Source organism: Stigmatopora argus, chromosome 4 (assembly GCF_051989625.1).
Source record: "Stigmatopora argus isolate UIUO_Sarg chromosome 4, RoL_Sarg_1.0, whole genome shotgun sequence".
Classification (NCBI taxonomy): Eukaryota; Metazoa; Chordata; class Actinopteri; order Syngnathiformes; family Syngnathidae; genus Stigmatopora; species Stigmatopora argus.
This window is the reverse complement of record NC_135390.1, coordinates 19,886,008-19,899,202: the sequence shown is the minus strand read 5'-3', so window position 1 is coordinate 19,899,202 and position 13,195 is coordinate 19,886,008. Positions and strand designations below refer to the sequence as shown.

The following is a 13,195-nucleotide window of genomic DNA, read 5'->3' as shown; positions in this document are numbered from 1 at the left end:
TATACATTTGTTCATACTTTCTCTCTCTCTCTGACACACACACACATACACACACACACACACACAAGCACACACAGGGGCCATTCCCTTCAAGTGTTAGTCTGGTCCGATAGTGTCACACATTCACAAAGCTCTCAGTATTTTATCTTGGCAGTCAAAACAAAAACAATGGGAAGCGTGTGACTTCTATACAGTCAGTAACCTTGTGGCAAGTTTGTTTGACAAAAGCACTTTTGTCTCAGAAAGTGGGGGGAAGTGTCAGGCCACGAGAAATTATAAAATAAAATATGGATTTGGAGATGTAAAATATTGTCTTTTTGATGACTATTTTGGAAACAATTATGCACAAGTCAACATTTTTTCTGCATTTAGCTTGTGATAACTTCGCTTGGTGCAATTCTTTGTAAAAAAAAAGCTATCTTTGCAACAATATTGGAATAAAAAAAATGAAATGAATAATATTCTATATATGGGTCACCATTGGTAAAGCGGCTCCTGCTGAAAATAGCAACATTTTGTCCCATTTAGCTTCAAACATTGTTTCAAAATCTGGCATGAAAATGTGTCACTTTGTACATTTACTATAATATTTGTCTACCTACATAAATAGATAAAGCCAAATATTAGATGTGACATCGAAATGTGAAATCTAACAGTAAATAATGAAGCTAAAAATAAATGCCAAAATATAAAAGTTGTATTCATGTCAAAATGTTAAATCTAAAGGTTGAATTTACATCTAAATGTTAAATCTAAAAGTTGAATTCATCTCTAAATGTTAAATCTAAATGTAAAAATCCAAATCTATAATCTATAAATTATATCTAAATGTTAAATCTAAAAGTTGAATTTATCTCTAAATGTTAAATCTAAAAGTAGAATTTATCTCTCAATGTTCAAGCTGTAAATTGAATTTATATCTAAATGTTAAATCTAAAAGTTGAATTTATCTCTAAATGTTAAATCTTAATGTAACAATCCAAATCTATAATCTATAAATTATATCTAAATATTAAATCTAAAAGTTGAATTTACATCTAAATGTTAAATCTTAATGTAAAAATCCAAATCTATAATCTATAAATTATATCTAAATGTTAAATCTAAAAGTTGAATTTACATCTAAATGTTAAATCTAAAAGTAGAATTTATCTCTAAATGTTCAATCTGTAAGTTGAATTTATATCTAAATGTTAAATCTAAAAGTTGAATTTACATCTAAATGTTAAATCTAAAAGTTGAATTTATCTTCAAATGTTAAATCCAAATCTATAAATATGTTGGTTGAAACTGTGTAGCGACCTATAAATTTGCATATTATTTAACTATTTAGTTTCCCCTGGAAAAACCTTGATTTAATATTTATATTTAACACTTGCATTCAATATTTATATCTAACATTTACATGTAACATTTAAAATTGTCACCTGACCTCGGTGGATGTGCGAATGGTTGTCTCTTTGAGTTCCCTATGACTGACAGGCGACCAGTCTAAGGTGTAGTCCGCCTTTTGCCCAAAGACAGCTGCGACAGGCTCCAGCACCCCGCCACCCTGACAAGGATAAGTGGTGTTGAATATGAATAAATACATTAAAAATCACGAGCCGCTTTACAAATAGTGTTCCATAGTTCTCGGAGTGGACGGGAAGTGAAACTCGAATGTGCCAAACAGGTTTGGTTTGCCGACAAGAGCTGGACGACGTCTCTTCTTTCGTATTTGTCCTAGATATGTCTTGGAATGTGGCACCAACAGTCAGTGGTAGTTCTTGCTAGGTTCCTCCAATCACACCTCCACCTGGCCCTGACTCAGATGCGCCTTGAGTTGCTGGGCAGCATTGAAAATCTTCCTCTGGTGACCCAGCAAGTTCACTCCAAGGTTTTGGATGTCCCTGATTGAGATAGCGCCAGTGTTAATTTTCATTGCCGACATTTATACTGACTACTGTATTTTCTTGCATATTGACTACCTCTGCGTATAAGCCGTAGCCTTAAAATTGCCGTAAAATCATTGAATTTGACAATTTCTCTCGTATAAGCCGCCCCCTGATTCACAATTTTCTCCTCCATATTAACAGTTTTAAAAGAGAGTATAAATGTGTTACATTAAAGGGAAAATCTTAAGAAAAATCGTTGCACGCGGTATTTCTGAGATACTGTATGAATCGAAAGGATCGTCTGCTGAATTTCACATTCCGAAAGGCTGTTGCCTGCACGTAGACAAATTCAAAAAGGAAGTTGGTAAGCAGTATAACCAGGAAGGGTACACAGTCGATTGCTCGCCGGTCTTTTGGTCGCCCGGAAGGGAAGTGATAATTACCATTTAAATCGTTGCTCAAATTCCCTAAATACAAACTGCAAATGATTATTTAGTCATACTTAATGCCCTATTAATTATTAGGCTAAAGAAAAGCTCCAAATTTCCCAGACTTTTATTGTTTTTTGTTGGAGAACCTGTAAGACCCTGACGGCCGTAGCGTCTTAAAGGGACAACGCATGTATGTACATACAAACTCTTCTACACTCACACGTCGGCTCAGTGAAACTGCTCATGGCCATTGTTGGCTTTTATTGATGCGTAGACCGTGTTGTTTTACCTTGTTTTGTCGCCGGTCTTTTGGTCGCCTGTTGTCGCGGTCCGGGCGACCAAAAGACCGGCGACCAATCGACCGCACACGACCAGGAAGTGTGTCCGATTATCCGGTAAAAGTTAAGATAGCGGCGCTCTGAACGAGCAATGGCAGGCACAAGTGAGTTTTTTCACGTTTAATGCAAGATACGGTTAATTTTTTTCTTGAATTTCATTCATAGACGTCAAAATTCCTTTTGTTTACGGTTTTATCTGTTTATCTTTTCTCTATTTTGAAATAAATGACCGTATTGGCCGTATTGTCTTCTGTTATGGCGTTTCGTCTTTGTCACCTTCCAAGTCTAATTTGTGCGCATATAAGCCGTACCGTTGATTCAGTAATCTTTTTTTGGAGCGACAAATACAGTGTATATGCGAGAAAATACAGTAAATCATTTTGAGCATTTGTAGACCAAAACTAGACCATTCACATCGTATACGCTGGATAACTCTAGAGAATGTCAAGCAGTGAAGAAACACTATACTGAAAAATGTGGTTACTCACTCGACAGTAAGGCGGCTAACTCTGTCCAACGTGTCCAAGTGCCCTCGGTCGAACTCGTCTTGGTATCGCTCCATCCTAAGTGCTCTTAGCCAATCGCTGACTGTGGCCACTGACGAAAAGTCTGTGGGTGTCGGGCTTAGCAGTGGTTGCGAGCAGCTTCTATGAATAAATGATCATCAGGTAAATAAAAGTGGCAAATGTTTGAAGGTTTGCTCCCTGTGCGACAGTCTCACCGAGTTATCTCTGTCTTGAGGGACACGGGATGCCTGATCAGGCGGTCCATGGAGCCTAGGATGATCTCGAAACCTGGCCGGTCCCCTCGTTCGGCTTGCCAACATTGAAGCATGAGCGAGTGGAGGGCTGAGGGACAGCTAGAGGGTGAAGGGAGGCGGTATTGGTCCGCTACCGCTTTCATCACCTAAGGATAGATTTGCTATGATATCCAAAAACATTCGCTCTGATGCTCTTTAAAAGGTACAGGACTAAAAATACGTCCAGGTCATTCCAGATTTGGAAGACATTTTGGCTTCAAGTCAATTTTCATTAGCTCAGTTGTCCTCAGTTTTCCTGTCTGTATTCTCACTCTCTTGCTACTGTGACAGTGAAATTTCCCGAATACGGGATGAATAAAGTTATCTAACCAAATGGCAAATTTATTTGAATTGGGAATATAAAATTTTCCAACTCTTGGTCTCACGAAATGTAAAGTCACTCAGAAGTTGTCCGTGACAGAATTTTGTGTTTGAGGTGTCCTCCAATTCTGGTTCTGGTTTCGATTCGTCCATCAACATGATTTGCCGGACTTACTTCCTGATTACTCATGTCCCAGTAAGGACGCTCCCCGTACGACATGACTTCCCACATCAGGATTCCGAAGCTCCAGACGTCACTGGACGAGCTGAACTTGCGATGTTGAAAGGCTTCCGGTGCGGTCCACCTCACAGGAATCTTACTCCCCTGGCGCAGAAGAACAGTAGAGGTTCACGTCATGTACTTCACGAGGCCAACGAGCAATTTTGCCAAGACGCTACGCACCAGTGAGGCCGTGTAAGTTGGCATGTTGTGGTCCAAGCCCCTCATGAGTCGGGACAAGCCGAAATCAGATACTTTGCACACTAGGTTGGAGTTAACCAGCACGTTCCTGGCCGCCAAGTCCCTGTGGACAAAGTTTCTCTCTGACAGGTAACGCATCCCGGCGCCGACGCCCCTCAGCATTCCGACCAGTTGGAGAACGCTGAACTGACCCTCGTTTTCCTACGGTGAGTTGCCAAAGATAAACAATGAGCAGATCACTTCCACTTGACTGAACATTTGTCTGATCCGCTCACCCTGAGGAAGGAATCCAAGGGACCGTTCTCCATGAACTCGGTGATAATTCTCGCTGGAGGGACTCGGGTAAGCACCCCCTCTAACTTCAGCACGTTGGGGTGGTCAAACTGACCCAAGACTCCCGCCTCACTAAGGAACACTCCCCTTTCTCTGTCCGACGCTCCCCAACGCAAGGTCTTGACGGCGACCAGCACTTCTCGGCGACCCGGCGGCCGGTAGCGTCCCCGGGACACTTCACCGAACTGGGCTTCAGACGACAGGAAATCAGGAAAAAATATTTATTCATGTATTTATTTCTCGACCTACTTATTACCTATCTATTTATGTCTAAAATGCCTTTCCTATTCCTGCATCCTCACCCTCTTGCCACTGGAACAACGAAATTTCCCGAATACGGGATGAATAAAGTTATCCAATCCAATCCAATCCAATCATATTTTTTCGACAACACCTTACATGGCTAACCAGAATTGGACATCAGATAGAACGAGACTTACCAGCACCGATCACTTCCTCAATCTTCAGCTGAGTTGACTCAATCTCTCGGGCAAACTCTTTGACTGCCTCACTTGGGTCGTCATAAGTTGAGGGGTCCACGTAATATTTGACGCGACCTGGACGAAAAAAGTTGCAATTTCCTAGTCCATGAATCCCAAAGTATCATTACAGGAAGTCTGTGTAACATTTGATAAAAAGAAGACCTCCCACCTCTGTTACTGATGTACCTTTGGAGTCTATCACTGTACGGACTCGCCCTCCTTTTACTGAAGGACATTAGCAAATAATGTTAGCAGCGTTATCCGCGTGATTTGGTTAAATTGGTGAACAAATCGTAATTACCTCCGAAACACCACCACGACTATTATAGCTGCCACGACTAGCAGAAACGCCGCCCCTCCCATCACGGAGCCCACCAACAGAGGAAGCTGACTTTGGACCTGCTGGGAATGTTCTTCTGAGGTCCACAACATTGAAAACGACACTTTAAAAAGACATTTTGATGCAACAAGGGTCCATGTTTTGCTTTACCGAGAGGTAGCGTTGTGAAGTAGATGGTGTTGCTGTAGGGACCGAATCCTCGCTCGTTTCGAGCTCGGATCTGGAAGGCGTAGATGGAGCCCGCCAAGAGGGAATTGACAGTCAGGGTGTTCGTCTCGCTGTACACGCTGACCGCATTGTCCACGTCGGAGCCCTGTCAGAAGTGGTAAGACGGTCCATACGTTTAGGCCAAGGGTGTCAGACTCGGGTTGGTTCGCGTGGGCCGGACCATTTGAGATATAATATTTAGATATATTTTTTTTATAAATGGATTAAAAGAACTGGATTAAAAGCCCAGAATATTCAGTTTTTATAGATCTAAAACAATGTTTATTTTAGCTTTTCTTATATATTTTTTGATTTGACAAAATGATTTTTGAACTAAAAACAGAAAAAATGGATAAAAAATTACAAATGGATAAAAAAATTACAATTATTGATTTAAAAGGGGGAAAATCAGGAAATTTAATATACATCTATACTCTTCTGATTTTTCTTATAAATGGATTAAAAGAACTGGATTAAAAGCCCTGAATATTCAGTTTTTAAAGATCTAAAACAATGTTTATTTTAGCTTTTTAAAATATATTTTTAGATTTTATAAAATGATTTTTTGAACTAAAAACACAGAAAATGGAAATTGATTTAAAAAATACAATTATTGATTTAAAAAGGGGGAAAAATCAGGAAATTTAATATACATCTATACTCTTCATTTTAATTTGATCCTAAAACAAAAAGTCGGCACTCATGATTTACTTTCCCGGGCCACACAAAATGATGCGCCGGGCCAGATTTGGCCCCCTGGCCACCACTTTGACACATGGTTTAGGCAGTGACAGCCTGAAGTCTTAAATTGTAAGTTTCAAGCAAGAACCTGAGCACACAAGTTGCTATAGCAAAAACTTAAATCCAGTCGAGTCAAGTCACAGTGGTCGGTCAGCCAATCGTGACTACAGAATTTAAAGACTAGGATATGACATCCACTAAATTTCTCCTAAAAGTCATGTAGTAGTTCAACTGTACTTCAGAGTCAAGTTCAATGTTATGAAATACAGTCCAAAGTGAGAAAATACACAATTTAAGCCTGACTCATGTCTGGCACCATACACAAATTTCTGGGATCACCTTATCAAAGTATCTGAGCTGGTACTCCAGGATATCTCCATTGGGTCGGTCAGGCTGGGGCCAGGAAAGGGTGATGGAGTCCGGCGCGCGGCTCAATTGGTGCATCATGGAAACTGTACTGGGAACTGTGAGTGACCACAAGAGAGCACTGTTGCAGAATCCAAAAGGAGTCATTGGACAGCAAATGAAGACAAACAAGTAACACAATCCCTCTTTGGTTCGCCTCTTGTCTTTTTTTTTGTCATCCCGTAGAGACTATAATGAGATCTGACGGGCTATTGTAACCGCGAGCAACCTTCCTGCCTGGACAGCAGGAGCGGGATGAAAACGGGAGGGGGTTGGCTTTTCATGCCAGATCCAAACAAATACATTAGCATTAAAAGCAGACTTCACTTTCATCTCTGCGTTTTCCTTCCTCTCTCGCGGTGCTCACCTGACTGGCTGGTGGTGAAATTGATGCTTGTGTAGCGTGCTGGGAACGGGCTCAAAGCCGACACCTCATTCATGGCTTGCACCTGTCGCAACAAGAAAACAGGCCTTTCGTTTCGCTTTTATGTACTTTCGGTATTCATTTGTAAGCCATTCCAAGACTTTCAAGACCTCGTTTGAAACTCTAATGTGGATCGTGAATTGTCGGTTCGACGAACAGTCCATGGACGAAGCGTCCGTTCGACGAAATGTCCGGTCACGTCACCAGCTACCAATCATCTGCCAGTCCAAATGAATGCGGCACTTGAGTGACTCACCTGTATGAGATAGGTCACCCGAGTAAGCAGGTTGTTGAGGGTCACGCTGGTTTGTCTGAGGTTATTCTGGACGGGGTTGAAGGTGACGCCCTCTCCGCACCAGGAGCACAACGTCGGGTTGGTGATAATGGGCGAGGGGCAGATACGACACACCACCCCGTACCACACTTCGCTGCGCCCCCCCATGTCCTCGGGAGGGCGCCACCTTAGAGACACCCCGCCGTCGCCGCTCTCGTATTCCCAGGATAAAGACTCTGGAGCGGAGGGTGGTGCTGTGAAGATAATGAAACCATGATTTATTTAAACACGCTTATGTAGGTTTGGGGGGCAAAAGCTCACTTGTACAAGCCGATGAGTTGGCGTCGTCAGCCCCACGGAAAAAACTGCTGCGACATTCGCACATGCTGGACCCTTCGTGGCTGGTTCGGCTGTTGGGGGGACACGCCGAGCAGGGGTCGGAACCTGGAGCTGGTTTGAAGTAGCCCACCGGACAGGCTTCGGGAAGAAAAAAAAAGTGGGTTTGAGTCAGAGTTGCTCATCATTTGTCATTCTTAATTTCATTCATTCAAAAAGGATATGGCGCCGCCACGCGGAAGCCAGTGGCAGTAGCTCTGTCCACTCTTATTTGTTTATCGTGTTTTACAGCCCTTCTATCTTTTTTTAATTACATTTTAATATTTCTTAATACATTCCTTTTTACTTTACTTTGTACTTTATACTTTATTGTTTTTACAACTCTCTTTGTTCTGTTAGCCTGGCTTCTTTCTGCTTTCTGATACTTCTTTTTTGGAACCATTCAGCCATGACTACGCTGTCATACACATACATGGGACTAGCTGTTCAATGCCGCTGGAAATTCGGAGCTGGACAAAAGTGCCGGGAGAAGAAGCAACGCTTCTGACCAACCATTCCATCATGGGATAAGATGTAAGAGCTGTCAGCGCTTACCAGGCCGGAAATGGAGTCGAGGGGTTCTACTCTGCTACTGTTGTCTTGGGCTCCAGACTAATGAGGAACTGTGCGGATAAGTTTGGAAGAGTGACTCTGCATATTCTCTACCTCGGTCCCAGTCTGCAGAAGTTCCCCATCTTGTGGAAGACTTCCTGTGTGTGGTTCCAGTTTTATCCAACTTTACAACGTCTTTTTCTTGAGTCTGTATCCGTTTTTGCTACCGCAACCAAGATGGCGCCGTTCAAGTGGCAGCCGGTGGCGCTAGCTCCGTCCACTCTTGTTCGTTTTGTGTTTTTGCTGCTTTTCTGTCTAAATGATTTGGTGATTTTTAATGATCCCATTTACTTTTCTTTGTACTTTGTGCTTTTGCTTTGTTGTTCTGCGGCCTTTGCGACTGTACTGTCTAACTTGTAACTTTGTGTTTTTTTTCTGTATCTGCATTCCCCCCTTCTTGCTACTGTCACAATGAAATTTCCCGAATACGGGATGAATAAAGTTATCCAATCCAATCTACATTTAGAATGATAATGTTGATTAGTTGAGACTGACAATGTCAAATAGCCAATTTATGATAGGCTAGGAATTGACCCATTGCAACTATGTAGAGTAGCCTAGGGTAGAATTGAACAATGCATTTCTTCATTAATTTGACATCTTTTGAACCTAAATCATTTTTTTGGTAACTTAGATTTTTTTTCAATACGAAACACAAATTAAAATTGTAAAAAACTGCTACAAATACCGTGAAACTTATTTTTCCCTGTTAAAAATAATAGAAAATTCTTGAAATGGCATTAGTCATATTGTTGATTTTGAGTCCTCCAAAAACAGTATGTATGTTTGTATTCATATATATTATCAGTAATCAAATATTTCTCCTATAAAAGTATTGTTCTTATAACAATGAAAATATAAATACACAAATACATTAAACTGCAAATTAGTAAAAAATTGCTGTTTTAACCTAGCCCAAGTTATATTCTCATCAATTTTCCCTGAAATAAATTATTTCATGTTAGTACCCTGAAGACCTTTAACACTTTATCACTGATTATCATTAAATTAAAATGAATACATCATTGTTTAATCCTGATGTTCCTTTTTCAGAAACACGTCAGCAGATTGGAATTTTTCCATCACAGACAAATTCATCCACTCTAATCATTATTTCCAATAATTATAACAAATTCTAGCCAATTAGTGGTCAAACATAAGCTCTGTTATTAATCACCGGCTCGAAACGGCAAAGCAGTATTCTGGATTTGGTTGCCAAGCCATTAACGCTTGTTGTAGTCGCCGCCATGTTGTTTTTCTGAGGGCAGAGGTGACCTATTTTGTGGAACGGCTATAATCCCTCTTAGCCGTGGTTCTATTTTTTTTTCAGTTTCGGCTTGGAGAGAAAACATTTTATTGACATTACTGAATACACGTTATGACGCAACAGCAGAAATAAAATGATGCTGCCATTTTAGCAAACGCCTTTTAGCACCCAAATATGTCAACTGGAAAAAAACCAAATGGTTTTCTGTGATTGGCTGCCTGGCATTTTTAAGCTATTGTAAAATACATTCAGACATGTAATGGTGTTCTAAAAATTCCATGGAACTCCTAATTACATTTTTTTCAGGCATCCCATTATGCTTTTATGCCTGTGGTCTGCCTCGAAGCAAACCAAATCACCCAGGGTTGGTTAAGTGCTGCTCGAAATAACATGCGGTATATGATTAAAAGCATACAAGGCTTGGAATTATTATTTCAAAGACCTATTATTATTTCAACCACTATTTTCTATAGTCCTCACAGATAAACCATTTGCTCTCACTTTCACACCTGCAAAGAATTTACAATCTTCTGGAACGCCGACATTTTTAGGAAAGTCAAGTCAGGTGTAAAAGCTACACATAAATATGAAATGCAATTCTAAATGACTCATCGCTCATATAGCGAAGATAAAAATGCACAGTAATCCCTCAAATATCACAGACAATGGACCCATGGCCACAAGAAGACAAAGGACTTGGACTAAAACTCCCGATTTACCTTTTTTGGTTGGATTTATATCAAGCGGAGAGGAACTATTTTAGTTACATTTTTAAATATATGCAATATATTTACATATTGGATTGGATAACTTTATTCATCCCGTATTCGGGAAATTTCGTTGTCACAGTAGCAAGAGGGTGAGGATGCAGAAATAGGAAAGGCATTTTAGACATAAATAGATAGGTAATAAGTAAGTTAATAAATAAATAAATGAATAAATATTTAAATAAATGTGTGTTGCTGAGATATATATATATATATATATACACACATACATACACACATACACATACAAACACATACATATATATATACACATACATATACACATACCTATACCTATACATATACACATACGTGTACATACACATATATATACATACATACATATATAGAAGCACATATATACATACATACACATAGATGTACATGCATTCATACGGTAGGTCTTAACACTCAGCCATTTGTTTTGTTAAAGAGCCTGACAGCTGATGGAAGGATCTTAAGATATTAATACACTACAGTCTTTTGACATGCTTATAGCTGTAATATGTAATAAATATACACTAATTCTACTTGTATTTCTGTATGGGCGCGAAAAAGTATCGTGTTAGTTACAATGGGGGCGATCCTACTTCGCGGTTTTTCATTTATTGCGGCCATGTCTGGTCAACATTAACCGATTACTGTCAATAAAACTCAGATCTCTAGTTTAATTGGACTTTGCGGTTTTTCATTTATTGCGGCTGTCTGGTCAACATGAACCGATTACTGTAAATAAAACTCCGATTTCAAGTTTAATTTGATGGCGTTTGAATGCCTTACTTTCCATTGACAGAGACACTCAAAATGTATAAATGAATAAACTCTCACCTCAGAAACTCTTACTGGAATTTCAACGCGCTTGTCACCAGTAGACGTCCAATCCATTTGAAGTTTGAGGCTTACACCAAATGCTTATTTGCTGCCACCCTTCCCACTTTAAATGGATTGGATATCTTTTATCAACAATGGCAGCCGGGGAGATAAGAAAATCATGTACCATGTACAATAGATCCACCAAAATTGATAAAAGAATTCTGTAAGATTATATCAGTTTTTGTGAGTATAAAAGCATCGTTCTCATACAAACTGTGAATGGCTGACATGTCAGCATAAACACTCAACAGTCTGACTGATTAATCAATCTTAGTCTTGTGATTGGGTTGACATGTCAGCACAAACACTCAACTGTCCGACACTGATTAATTACTTTTTGCCCTGCAAATGACTAAAACGTATCTGTCCAAAGTCCTGCTGACAACTGTCAATTTTTCCTGTATATAAGACTCACTCACTGGTCATTCGGAGAGAGAAGCAGGACAACAGACGCGTTCACGCTGTTCGAGCTCTCTCCCCATCCTGCAGTCTGGTAATAAACGTATTTCCTTTGAATTGGTCTCACTATTTCTTAACCTGCCTCCTGAAGTTGTTTTTCAGACCTATCAAATTCAAATTCAGCTTTAAATTGCGAGTTTGTGTTTTGATTTTGCCCCAAATATTGAAGTTATCGGAAAAACTACTAATTCAATAGCAAACAAAACATGCACCTTGTTTTGAAAGGATGCCGTGGGAGTAAAAAAAAACCAACTGTGCGTGCCTGTGTTGCCTTCATGCTCCACCTGACCTTATTTACACAATCTCATCTCCAACTTGTCTTAAAACTGACACGTGGGCCGTTTATGCGTGCGCACACTTGCTTGGTCACTGCGTGCGGGGGTGAGCGAAAGGATCAGGAAGTAGCTGGCGAATCACCTGATAAGAGCCTTTCGCTGTTCTCACTCGTCCACGTGGCTTTTATACAGGTGTGAATCGGCAGAACACACCGAGGAGATCGACGGAATTGAAGAGCAGGAAGTATGAGAGCATGTTAACTATAGCTTGGGTGCATCTTTAATTCCCCGTGTGCACATCAGGCAACGTGTTCTCTAACGGATTTGACAAGGAACATAAATAGGCTAAAAAGCATGATTGAAGCCACGCCCACCCACGCTAATTACATCCGACCTATTGTATGTTTTGAATTCTCCATTAGCATTTACATGCTCTTTTATTCCATATTGACCATCGATAAAATACAGCCCATGGCCATTATGGATTAGCATTCGGGACACGGGTTGCCAGATCGCGGGGTAAATGCAGCCTTTGTCCACTTGTCCGATAAAAAAAAAAGTTGTTGGTAGAAAAATGGAGGGATGCAAATTTAGGGTTAGTCCATTACATTTTTTATGGACATTGATTGTTTTTGGCCGACTATAAAACATGAGTTTGCGTGGGTATTTTCCGGGTAATCCGTTTTCCTCCCTCAGCCCAAAACTATAATCATTCTACTCTTTGGTTGCCATTGACAATAGGAGATCGCCGCCAACCCTCCCAGTCCAAATGGATTAGGGCACATGTGTCAAAGTGGCGGCCCGGGGGCCAAATCTGGGCCGCCGCATCATTTTGTGTGACCCGGGAAAGTAAATCATGAGTCCCGACTTTCTGTTTTAGGATCAAATTCAAATGAAGATTATAGATTTATATTATATTTTCTGATTTTCCCCTTTTAAATCAATAATTGTAATTTTTAAATCATTTTTTCCTGTGTTTTTAGTTCAAAAATCATTTTGTAAAGTCTAAAAAAATATTTAAAAAGCTAAAATAAACATTGTTTTAGATCTATAAAAACAGAATATTCAGGGCTTTTAATCCAGTTCTTTTAATCCATTTATTTTTAAAAATCTAAATATTATATCTAAAATGGTCCGGCGCACGTGAAATCAAATTGACGTTAAAGCGCCCCGCAAA

General features: G+C 40.0%; 1 protein-coding gene across 2 annotated transcripts in view; it reads right to left on the bottom strand.

Annotated features, from left to right (window-relative positions):
* The window catches only part of ephb6 (eph receptor B6), a 42,037-nt gene that overhangs the window by 1,321 nt on the left and 27,521 nt on the right, over positions 1–13,195 (bottom strand). Inside the window, exons 6-19 of one of the 2 annotated variants that reach the window (XM_077599419.1) lie at positions 7,712–7,867; positions 7,373–7,644; positions 7,060–7,141; positions 6,627–6,751; positions 5,490–5,652; positions 5,301–5,415; positions 5,169–5,224; positions 4,958–5,074; positions 4,460–4,707; positions 4,167–4,385; positions 3,939–4,088; positions 3,365–3,549; positions 3,132–3,290; positions 1–1,889 (exon numbers count right to left, since the gene is read on the bottom strand). The exon at positions 1–1,889 is cut by the window's left edge and continues 1,321 nt beyond it. In XM_077599419.1, the coding sequence (XP_077455545.1) occupies positions 1,784–1,889; positions 3,132–3,290; positions 3,365–3,549; positions 3,939–4,088; positions 4,167–4,385; positions 4,460–4,707; positions 4,958–5,074; positions 5,169–5,224; positions 5,301–5,415; positions 5,490–5,652; positions 6,627–6,751; positions 7,060–7,141; positions 7,373–7,644; positions 7,712–7,867 (2,153 nt within the window). In that variant the 3' untranslated portion in view covers positions 1–1,783. The remainder of the gene's footprint in view (positions 1,890–3,131; positions 3,291–3,364; positions 3,550–3,938; positions 4,089–4,166; positions 4,386–4,459; positions 4,708–4,957; positions 5,075–5,168; positions 5,225–5,300; positions 5,416–5,489; positions 5,653–6,626; positions 6,752–7,059; positions 7,142–7,372; positions 7,645–7,711; positions 7,868–13,195) is intronic. The other variant, XM_077599421.1, reaches the window with a different exon arrangement.